At 33.2% G+C, this 12,437-nt stretch overlaps 1 protein-coding gene across 2 annotated transcripts in view; it reads left to right on the forward strand.

The window, feature by feature from the left end:
* Nucleotides 1–12,437, forward strand: part of LOC149806376 (uncharacterized) — a 90,177-nt gene that overhangs the window by 43,378 nt on the left and 34,362 nt on the right. For both annotated transcript variants that reach the window (XM_089952327.1, XM_089952335.1), the window contains exon 7: nucleotides 8,403–8,471. In XM_089952327.1, coding sequence (XP_089808453.1) covers nucleotides 8,403–8,471 — 69 coding nt within the window. The remainder of the gene's footprint in view (nucleotides 1–8,402; nucleotides 8,472–12,437) is intronic.

Genomic DNA, 12,437 nt, shown 5'->3' on the forward strand with positions numbered 1-12,437 from the left:
GTCATTTCAACAACTACAGGGATGGTGTGCAAACATTGGCATCCAGAATCAAACAATCTGCTCCGTTTTGTAGTTTGGAAACTTTATAAATGTTTATGTTGCTCCAAATAGTACAAGCATAGTCAATCAGAGGTAAGATACAACCATTATAGAAGAATTTTTGTGTTTTTAGAGGCATTTTATCTAGCAGGACATGTCTGGATGAAATACAAATGCATACAATTTTTATATTAATGGATCAAGATAAAGATTCATCAACAATAAGTCCTGAAAGGTTTTCATTACTTGCGTTATCTAAATAAACTCCATACCCTGATATGTTTGGCAGCTTTGCTTTTTAAAATATTATTTTCAACCAGTTAACATTTTTATTTATTCAGGTTGATTCTCAAAATAATTAATCAGACACCAGTCATTGACATTCTTCAATTCAGCATTCAGATCAGTTCCAGTATCATGAAGGTTGCTTGCAATGATGTGCAATCTGAATACATATCAGAGTTACTGTGCTCAGTCATCAGAGGTATATCATTCATGTTCAGCAAAAACAAGAGGACCAAGTACAGATCCCTGTGGTACAGCATGAGAGATGGTCTTTAATGTTAGTAAATTGGAAACAGTCCTGCATGAAGTGAAACAGTGAAGAGTAACATGATCATGTTTGTATAGTCTCAGTTGACATAGGAATAGTTTATGATTAATAACATCAAAAGCTTTTTAGAGCTCAACAAATAAAACACATCTGAGTTTACCTTCATCCAAATCCTTCATCCATTTATCATTGGATTTATTCAGGGTAGTGATACTGGAGTGGTGAGGTCTGAAGTTGAGTTGAAATCTAACTATAAGGTTAAATGGTCTTAAAAAACTGCCTGTAAACTTGTTTTTCAAAGGTTTTTGGGATTGAGGAGAGTACAGATAATTGTAGTTGTCAGGGTCAGAAGACATGCCTGCTATATAAATGGGGTAACCCTGGCTGCTTCAAGAACATTTGGAAAAATGCTAGTGTTTGGGTTACAGTTTATTATATGTGTATGGGATGTGTATTGATGCAGACCTACCAACTCTTACAATTTTGCTGTAAGTCTTAAGAAAATTATTCTTAAAATACATGTATGGACTTATGGCATAAAAGCAAAAACTACGGGTAAATGATTAATGCCGAAAAATCTGGAACATTTATTCATCCGTGTTTGATTTGGATCTAGGTTTCATAGTAGAAGCAGTGAAATTGTTAAGGGAACCAGACTAACTTTACAGCAACACATCAGATGCTTTAAACTGCACATATTTGTTCATGTGAAGCGTCTGCATAATCAAACTGTTGATATAGATTATTTTTTTTAAATGGCGTCAAGCAGGCGATGCATGTTTAAGACAAAAGGGAAAAAATAGGGTTAATAATCAGCACAGAAAAATAAAATAAAAAGTCATATTCAGATTCTTGTGAATAAAAGCTGGATGGGACGCAGTTATGTTTATTGGACATCACAATATTTGTGAAACTGTTCTAGTGGTAAATAAAGTATACGCATACTTTACAAACTTATCAGTTGAACATAATGTTTATTGTCACTGCATGTTCCAAATACCAAACTTTTGATTACATTTTCCAGCTTTTCAATAGCAGTTTATGATAATTTGTTACACCTTACCGAAAACTGGTCAAACTTATGGAAAAAAATCAACTGCCTCACTGAGACGGACTTGTCAGGGTTGATGGTGCAGCAGTTATTAGTATATGAGGACTTGTACCATCAATTTCAAGACCAATTGTTTTCAGTCAGTCATATCAGGTCATTGAGGATTTCATTGACATTTATTTAATGGAAACAAATTAACCATGCAATTTGTGCCCAACAAAATCAGATATAATTTTATCAAAAAAAGCCCAATTTAGGAGAGTTATCAAGAAACTTTGTATCAAAAGACAAAAAACGATAAATAACAGTATCTGCAATGCCATGTAAGTCAGTAAGCTCTTTGTCATTGACAAGAAGTCTTGCAATGTTAGATTCTGGGATGGATTGAAGCTTCAAAGATGAATCCACATTTCTTTATTAAATTGTGTTCAATGGCATTTGTAAAGTAGACCTGTTTGTATTTTATCACTAGGACAGTTACCTGATTTCTCCATTTGCTATAGTTCAGTGAATCTCATTATTGATGAAAGTAGTTCCGGTGTTTAATTGCCTTGTGTATTCCCATACAAATCCAAGCTGGTTGATGCTCATGTTTTTTAAAACACATTTATTTACAATAGGGTCATGCTTATTGAACACCTTTAAAAATGGCATTTACCACATATCTAAAACTTTGATGGGATAATTTATGCTGATAATCGGTTGAACAGGTTTTCATCTGTGAATTATTCACAAAGTCTTTTCACTGACAAATTTAAACTTACAGTATTATATTTAAATGTGAGGGTCATTAATTTTGGAGTGACCTTGTGATTTTGACCATGTGATACTAATTGAATAGTGATCACTAATTGCCTACATCAACTTATGTGATTAATTCATGATAAGTGGCATATACAGTGACTGAGGTACTGGAAGCTGTTACATGGTTGCCTGCTGAGTCAATTGAATAAGACTGTTTGCAGTAATTATATAAAACCACTCACTTGGTAAATGGTGTTTGGCATCAGACTTAAAATTACCCAATAAGATTAATGTCATTGATGTATATCATGGCATTATATATTACCTATCGTTCCATTTGGTAAGAGAAACTTTAGCAGTAGGAAGTCTATACATAAAGGATGTTAGGTAGGGTTTTGGTGTTAAGGATCAATCTAAAGGCAGACAGATTCAACATTATTAGTCTCAAGTTCATGTTTTCCGACGAAATGAACTTTTTGTGATACATAGATAAGTCATCCTGCACACCACATTTATCAGGCCTGTCTTTCCTTACAGGTGTTTTGGAAATCTGGCACAGAAATAAGACTACAAGTGTAATCACAGTTATATGGCTTGAGAAAGGTTTCACAGAAACCAATTATATCAGGTCTGTCTTTTTGACATAAACTAAATCATATTTTGGCAAATTTTGGAAGTAAATGTTGGATATAATGAGAACTTATTTTTATACCAGGTTATCCTATTAGCCATACACATTTATGTTTTCATGGGAGTTATTATAAAACATAATCCTCGGATTAAAATCTATGTTGGCATGTGAGTTTGGTGTACTAACAGCAAGATATTGGTAAAAAAAATACATATCTGTTACATGTGAGCAGCTTTGAGACCTTGGATCAAATAATAGGCTTTCATGGGAGATATCCTGATTACACTTCTTGTACTATCAACATTATCATTTGATAAACTGTACACAGTTACATGAGCATATAAACTTGTGATTTTCACAAGATGTGCATGGAAGAAAGTTCAGCAGTTCATAATAATTGTTAGAAAATAGGGTGACACTTCGTCACCTGACCAAATTAACAGTAATAGTCCTGATAATTCTATTTGTATTCAGAGTTACTGTGGAAGTTATTGAAATCACATTGAGACATTAAGTTCTTTATTTTATGACCATGACATTCTAGTCTCAACTTCTGTTGACATCGGTGCTGAGAATGGTTAGCCTCTCCACAGCCATTGCATAATATTGGAGAAATGTAAAGTACCTCTGTAAATATTTGTTTCTAAGGTCATGGTGGCAGGTACACGCAAGGAGGAAGTGATACTCAAATATTTTGAATATATAAGAAAACCTCTCTTTTCTGGAAATATTTTTGTTTGTCCTTAAGTGAGTGATAGCTATTCTAAATTTATCAGTTGTTGTTGTATATAGGTATGCTTCTACTCAAAATTGTTATAATGTATAGGATCCCTTACCAAACATTTACCCTTCATATGTTTTGTATTATATAAAGTGGTACATAGCTTTCACCACATTTCTGCAGAATTTGACATGCACATTTTACACGTATTTAGCATGATGAAATCCCCATAATTCAGGACCATAATGAATTGTAACAGCTACTTATGAATCAAATAAGTTAAATTTTTCTGTGATTGTTAGAGAAATATGAAAAGTATACATGTACAACTTTTGCAAAGAAAATTAACCTTATTCACTGAACATTTTTGTGTTCAGAACCATCCTAAAGACTCTGTGATCTCAAGTTCTTTTTTTAATCATTATTACTTTTAAAAAGACTGTCACAGCTTTCAAATCATAAACTTTTTGTAAATAGTACAGAATCATCTCCACATAATAAATTAATTTAAAAAATTTCATTCATGGTATGCACACCCTTTATGTCAGCAAAGATATTTTGACTGTCATTAATAAAAAGCATAATTAACAATGGAGATAAAGGATCACATTGCATGACACCAATATTTAATTCAAAACATTTTGAAATTTTGTCATTATAGTTTTAATACCTTACCACAGAGGTAGGCAAACTTTCCAGTGCAAGTGCCACATACACAAATGTACACCTTGTCGCGAGCTGCATAGTTCATTAAGTAAAATAATTAATATTTGAAATAGCAAAATCAAAAGGTTTTTCTAAATAACATCTAATTAATTTTCAGTTGTTAATATGTTGTTAATATTTGAAAACTTAAACTTAAACTTCAAAAGAAGCACATTTATTTGACAAACAGAGTAACATAAACAGAGTCAGTGCGAATGATGACTTGTTCCTAGGCCGCTGGAAAACCCTTGGCGGGCTGCATGCAGCCCGCGGGCCGTAGTTTGCCCACCTCTGCCTTACCATATTGATGAATAACGCAGGTCTCAAAATCTTGACCATTTTAGTATAATGCCTTCCAATATCAATTTGAACCACAGGAAGATCTTTTAATTTTGTTAAAAGTCATTGCCAAAAAACGTCAATAAAGGCTGTCAAAAGTCATTACAAAGTCAATAAATTTGGTCAAAAGACATTACAATGTCAATAAAGGCATGGTAAAGTTCATTGTCAGTACTCAGAATCCTTTATATTATGGAATGAAGTAAAAATGTGTAGACATTGAAAAGCGAACTTGAATAAGAAAGAGGTCATCAGTAATTTTATTACACTTTTTTGTCCATTTCAGTTGTCTTTCATTCAGTAATTGTCAGTATGCTTTGTCAGCTGTGTTATTCCACTGTAGATCTATTCATTATTTGCATTACCCTTTTTTGTATTGGAATCATATGACCATTGCACCATTTTGATAAATTCCATTTGTGAAAATAACATTCAACAATTTTGCAACAAATGGTGCAGTTATATCAAGCATTAAGATATATATAGATATATTAAAATCAGGTCCCAGCAGTTGTTTGTGGAAAACGAATCACCAACTCTTTTAACTTCATTTAATGCAATATTGGAGTCAAGATCCAATTCTTTAATGGGACTGCCAATACTGGAGACACAGAAATCAAAATTATTCTTAAATTATCATAGAAATAAATCTTTTGGGTTGGAATCATTAACTTTACACTTAATTTATTTGTTACCTGCAAAAATGTTTTCAGACAACTTTTTATTAATGTTGCACATTTTTTTAAACCATAGTAATCTGCTCCTTTGTTATATTTAACATGGCTTTAAGACAAATCATCCTATTTTCATTTGAATTATATCTCACATATACAGCATAACACCTGCTAGCACGCTCCATTATAACACAGATTCAGGTACAACATGATCATGGTTTGGCTCCAGAAATGTCATATACATATATTTTTCTTATACAAAAAAAATACTTTAAAAAAAAATAAACCGCTTCAGTGGCCTAGTGGTTAGAGCATCCGCCTCGGATGCTGGAGGTCGTGGGTTCGATCCCTGGCCAAGTCATACCAAAAACTTACAAAAAATGGTACTAACAGCTGCCTCACTTGGCACTCAGCATTAAGAGGTTAGTGTTAGGACTGGTTGGCCTGGTGTCAGGATAATGTGACTGGGTTGGACATCATGCTACATGTCTGCGGCATGATGACCAAGTGCTTGACATCACTATAAACTGTCACATTGCAGACATCATAGTGATGTGACTGAAAAATTGTTAAAGCTACATTAAAAATCCAAATCTCACACACACACACACACACACACAAAATAATGTGTAAAAAGTTTATTATCATCTCGGGGAAGAGATTGCATATAAAATCTAATATAAGATCATCATGGTGTGGTTTCTGAAATTTAATATACATATATTTTTCTTGTACATAATAAAAAAATTCTTCTTAAAAGTATGAAAAATTAACATGTTGAAACTTTATTCTGAGATCATACTGGGCTTTGCCAATGTCACAAATTTCGATTTTCTTTCCTTATAGGCAAAAATATACCATTTGGTATTTATTTTTGTGGCAATATTGTTGGCTGCTTAAGCTTGTGTACACAATCTTGGGTTTAGAGTTTAGAAATTCAGTGGCACCAAGAAAGGAACCACAGATTTGTATATACAGTCTTGGGTTTAGAGTTTAGAAATTCAGTGGCACCAAGAAAGGAACCACAAACTTGTATATACAGTCTTGGGTTTGGAGTTTAGAAATTCAGTGGCAACAAGAAAGGAACCACAAACTTGTATATACAATCTTGGGTTTGGAGTTTAGAAATTCAGTGGCAACACGAAAGGAACCACAAACTTGTATATAAATGCACTGGAATTTATCCATATTTACAGAAACAAATCCTTTGTTCATATGGACAAACCATTGTAACAGTGCATTGTTGTATAATAATCTGCTTATGGAGATTTCTGGCATGAGTACTTTATGCTTTGATAAACTCAAATAGTCATGCTGGCAGACTAGCTACAATGATCAACCTTTGAAATCAGGAACAGGAATTGCTGCAGTCGACCTAACAAAAGCTAATGCTTTTTTCTTTTTGAAATGTACCCAGAAAAGATAGTTATGTACCTAGAAAAGATAGTTATGGTGAAACTTCAAAGAAAATTGATTACCTTTGAAGCAACAATCATTCTGTATAAATACTTAGAAAATATTTAAAAATTTTCAGTCTCATTCATTGCTGTATATCTATTTGATGTTGCCACTGCATTAACAAACAGAGCTTTCCATTAGCAGTGACTTCAAGAACACATGCACCTTACATTAAAGCATGCTGACTACAATATTCAATAAAAACAAGTACATTTCATCAAAGGAACTCAGCATGAACTGTAAATAAAAGTAATGGAATCTGATGGATTGTTACATTTTCAAAAGTAACTGGAACACATTTATTGTTCTGTGAAAGTTTCCTTTTTTCAGGAAAAAAATGTATACTCATGATCGCTACCAACATTGGCATAAAACAAAACTTAAATTTCCAATCTTTTGGAACCATAGATATCTGGCTGTCAACTTAATTAAAAGTGGGGCAGCTTACAAAGATGCTTGTTAAAATTTTTAATTTGTTCATGTTTCCATTTTCTTATGTAGACTCATCCTCTGGTAGCTAACTTGGTTTATCATAACATGATTTGGTACATGAATGGTTAGGTTCTATGGACCCCAACCATCATGTTATAGTGGGGTCACACTGTAACTTGCATCACTATTTTCCATCATCAAACGTTTACTAGGAGCAAAATCAGTGACCTGCTGAACATGTAAACAGGTGATATTAAAATGTTCCTCATAATATTTGTCTGGTAAACTGGGCTGTCATGTGACAGCTAGGTTTTGCAATGTGGCTTCCAAGAGATACATGTTTAAACTTGCTGATGCAATGAAATGACATTATCTCATGTTCCTCATAATATTTGGTTGGTAAACTTGGCTGTCATGTGACAGCTAAGTTTTGCATTGTGGCATGTAAGAGATACATGTTTACATTTGCTGATGCATTGAAATGACAGTATCTCATCATGTTGTTGAGATGACGTGTTTTAACTGACTGCTACAGATAGAGATGTTTAATGATACCCTTTTTAGCTCTAGAATTTGGGCATGAACGGTTGTAGAAAGGACATGAACGGTTGTAGAAAGGATCTCATGATACATTTTTGAGATGGGAGAAATATTTTTATTGTTTTGCTTATACAAATTTTGACCAAAAGGGCTTTCTGTAAATAACTGAATTCATTGAAGTATTTTACCAGATCTGTTTGATGGAGATCTGAGAGAACCATGTGAGAGGCTGCTTCAGCATGTCTAGTCAAAACAGACCTACAGGTTTAGTAACATTACAGTTTCTTAGTGGAGACCAGGCTTGTGAAAAATGATGAGCATATATATCTGTACATGGAAATATGAAATCTCCATTTTTTTAACAATGGTACATGTACTGTGGGATGTCAGTTAATGGACATCTTTTGCAAAACCATTTATTAATATTTATGTCTCAGTATCTCATCCTAAGGTTTGATTACTAGGTTATTGTATGGAAACTAACATTTTTGATCACATCAGAATTTCTCTTTCAGAATCAACAACCTGGTGCAGAAGAGGCCTTCAAGATTCTTGGTCATGCCTTTGATCTGATAGGAAATCTTGTAAGTACCTTTTATATTGCATTTCATGCCTGCTTCATATTTTCAGCATCTAATATGAGGATAGGTACGCTTCATTCACTTTCAGATACATCTTGTCTTCTTGATGATCTGCTGGTTGGGGCTGACCATATTTTTGTGCCAGAACTGAAGTAGAATATAAAATCTTGTGGATAAATAGATAAATGTGCTTGATTGGAGAGGTCTGCTTGGATAAAGAAAACACTGATCTAAAAGAACATTTACGTATGTAAAATGCATGTACTGTTCACTTAATAGTAATCAGGTTTTTAATATTATTAAAATGTTTCATTGGTAGAACTGAAGATACTTATTGTTAATTTCTTTGAATCCATGTCTGTATTTGACATAGGCCAGCATGTCATAAATGATCAATAATAGAAATGGGGCACCTGGTTTTCATAAATGTCTCAATCTGCATTCATCATATTCATGCAAATTTAGTAAAAAATTGGGTCAGCATAAACCCTATATGATCATTATTCATTCAGTTGCCATATTTTCCCTGCTTTCCCTTGTAAGACCTTTGTACTGTGGAGGACATGAGCAAGAACTACCTTTACATCTTGCACTCTACGAGATCTGCCAGTGATTTCAATAGTGGAAAATTTCACTTGTGTATGTAAAAATCTATAGGAGGTAAAGAAAAAAGGTGAATTGCTGTTAGGCATTCATTTTGTTACAGCAGCTGTAGTCCCCATCACATTTAACAATATGCATATTTCATCTTCTCTTCAAGTTGTTTAGTCTTTATATAGCTATGGTCTAACAAGATAACCGGGTTGGGTTCGAATTTATAACAGAAAAATGTTTGATGGTGACAAAAATACAGTGTTTATTGATAAATGACTAAAATGAAAAAAGAATTATGATTAATACTTGCATGAGTAAGATCCAGATATTGGACAAAATTAACACAATCCACACGAGCCTAATAATGTAACATAAATGTGAATACAAGTAAAGGACCTTACACAGTACAAGGACAAAGGTTAGTGATTCACAGTAATTTCACATGACAAAGAGATGATATGTTTTACTCAAATAGTAAAAGTGATGTACTTTACTTGTATAGTAAAATGTATTCACTCAAATAGTGCAAAATGAGGTACTTTACTCAAATAGTAAAACGATGAAATGATGAGACAGATATCATACAAAATATCTTTACAGTCCCAAAACACGGGGTATAAAAACCCCAAAATTAGCCCACAACAATAAACAGGTTCAGAAGTGAACCTACTGGTGTCTGATAAGAATCCTGTGGTACTAAATGTTTCTTAATAAAAATACAACTTTATTGCTAATATAGATCTCCTGTTAAGTCACATACAAGAATAGAAAATATTTGCATTATACTAGGCAAGCAAGAGTTACATAGAAAATATACAAATAAATGTGGTACAATTGTTATAACCCATAATATACATAAGAAATTAATAAATAACTCACATACCTCTACAGCTGAAGATTTGCAAGTCCTTAAGTAGACTGCTCACTGACAAGATGTTCCATAACGTAAAGACTTTGTCCTACAGTGAGGAATTTATACACAGACAATGTAGCCTTATATTGTCTGTGTGCTTGAAGAATATCAGTTTTTCCCATTGAAAGCTCTTCGCACATGCGGCATAGGATGAACCAAACTCACTGTTTTGAAATATTTGTACAATATTCACAAATCACCCTTGGGTATCATTGTACACAGAAAACGTAAACCCAAGTACATGTATTTAATAAATACAGGGATTTATACAATTCCGTGACATGGAATTACCAGTGTTTTTTTCAAAATGTGACCAGAAAGAAATGCAGACTTAAGCTTCAAAAACTCAGATGTACACAGACCAATGGGCAAGATAGGCTAAATGTTGTGTGGAAGACTCAGACGTTTCAACAGACCATATAAGTTGTAGGAATGATGGGTTTGCAGTATGCTACTTCCAGTTTCAATATATATTAGTATATTTCCCTATTTCTTTACTCTGTCGTTATGAAAATGGCTTTCTTGGGATTCTTCTTTACTCATGAAAATTGAATGGCTGGACTTGGTTAGGGTAGGGAACTATATAATCCCCAGCTAAAGGTTACAAAGTACCTTTACAAAAGCTTTAAGGCAGTTTCACCCTATTTGTTGTCATGTGCATCTTAGATACCTAATCAGGTCTATACCATTATTGAGTTTCAATTGTTTTTCAGATCAAAATTTGCTAATGTCCTAGTTAGGCATTGTACAGATTGTAAATATAGCAATCCTCCAAAGGCCCAGTGATGTGTATTGCAGAGACATTGAATTTAGGTTTCACGCAATCTTGAAAAATGTTACAATTTTGGTGGTATCCTTGAATAGTGCTTGTATTTGAGGTCAGCTACAGAAGTACTGGAAAGGTGCTAGAAACAGCTCATTAGTATTAGAAACGTGATTGTATTTGTAACAAGTGCATTTCATTGAAGAATGTTAATTTAATCACATCAGTATCTAGAAAGAAAATAAAGTAAAAGCTCCATTAAAAAGGTTAGAAACCTGTTCATCCTAGATGTTTAATTTTATATTGGATTGTTTACATATTCAGTAAAACTTCACAATGGGTTGCTTTACTTGCTTATTAGTACTTAGCTTCTTTTGGGATTGTAATCACCTCATGATGTAAATGAATGGGAGCTATACTGATGGGACAGTTAAGGCGGATAGAGTTGGTCATATGTTTTGCAATGGAATGTGTATTTTCAAGCAAGATTGCCATAATTACTCTACATATTACACATGTTGGTAAGGTTAATTCATAAATAAAAAGCTGTAAGTTGTGTTTGTTGGTAAGGTTAATTCATACACAAAGAACTGGAAGTTGTGTTTGTTGGTAAGGTTAATTCATACACAAAGAGCTGTAAATTGTGTTTGTTGGTAAGGTTAATTCATACACAAAGAGCTGTAAGTTGTGTTTGTTGGTACGGTTAATTCATAAACAAAGAGCTGTAAATTGTGTTTGTTGGTAAGGTTAATTCATACACAAAGAGCTGTAAGTTGTGTTTGTTGGTAAGGGTAATTCATAAACAAAAGCTGTAAGTTGTGTTTGTTGGTAAGGTTAATTCATAAACAAAAAACTGTAAGTTGTGTTTGTTGGTAAGGTTAATTCATACACAAAGAGCTGTAAGTTGTGTTTGTTGGTACGGTTAATTCATACACAAAGAGCTGTAAATTGTGTTTGTTGGTTAGGTTAATTCATACACAGAGAGCTGTAAATTGTGTTTGTTGGTAAGGTTATTCATAAACAAAAGCTATAAGTTGTGTTTGTTGGTAAGGTTAATTCATAAACAAAGAATTGTAAGTTGTGTTTGTTGGTAAGGTTAATTCATAAACAAAGAGCTGTAATTTGTGTTTGTTGGTAAGGTTAATTCATACACAAAGAGCTGTAAGTTGTGTTTGTTGGTAAGGTTAATTCATACACAAAGAGCTGTAAGTTGTGTTTGTTGGTAAGGTTAATTCATACACAAAGAGCTGTAAATTGTGTTTGTTGGTAAGGTTAATTCATACACAAAGAGCTGTAAGTTGTGTTTGTTGGTACGGTTAATTCATAAACAAAGAGCTGTCAATTGTGTTTGTTGGTAAGGTTAATTCATACACAAAGAGCTGTAAGTTGTGTTTGTTGGTAAGGTTAATTCATAAACAAAAGCTGTAAGTTGTGTTTGTTGGTAAGGTTAATTCATACACAAAGAGCTGTAAATTGTGTTTGTTGGTAAGGTTAATTCATACACAAAGAGCTGTAAATTGTGTTTGTTGGTAAGGTTAATTCATACACAAAGAGCTGTAAGTTGTGTTTGTTGGTAAGGTTAATTCATACACAAAAGCTGTTAAGTTGTGTTTGTTGGTAAGGTTAATTCATACACAAAGAGCTGTAAGTTGTGTTTGTTGGTAAGGTTAATTCATAAACAGAAAGCTGTAAGTTGTGT

This window comes from Sinohyriopsis cumingii, chromosome 1, assembly GCF_028554795.1.
Source record: "Sinohyriopsis cumingii isolate HCF-2022 chromosome 1, ASM2855479v2, whole genome shotgun sequence".
Classification (NCBI taxonomy): domain Eukaryota; kingdom Metazoa; phylum Mollusca; class Bivalvia; order Unionida; family Unionidae; genus Sinohyriopsis; species Sinohyriopsis cumingii.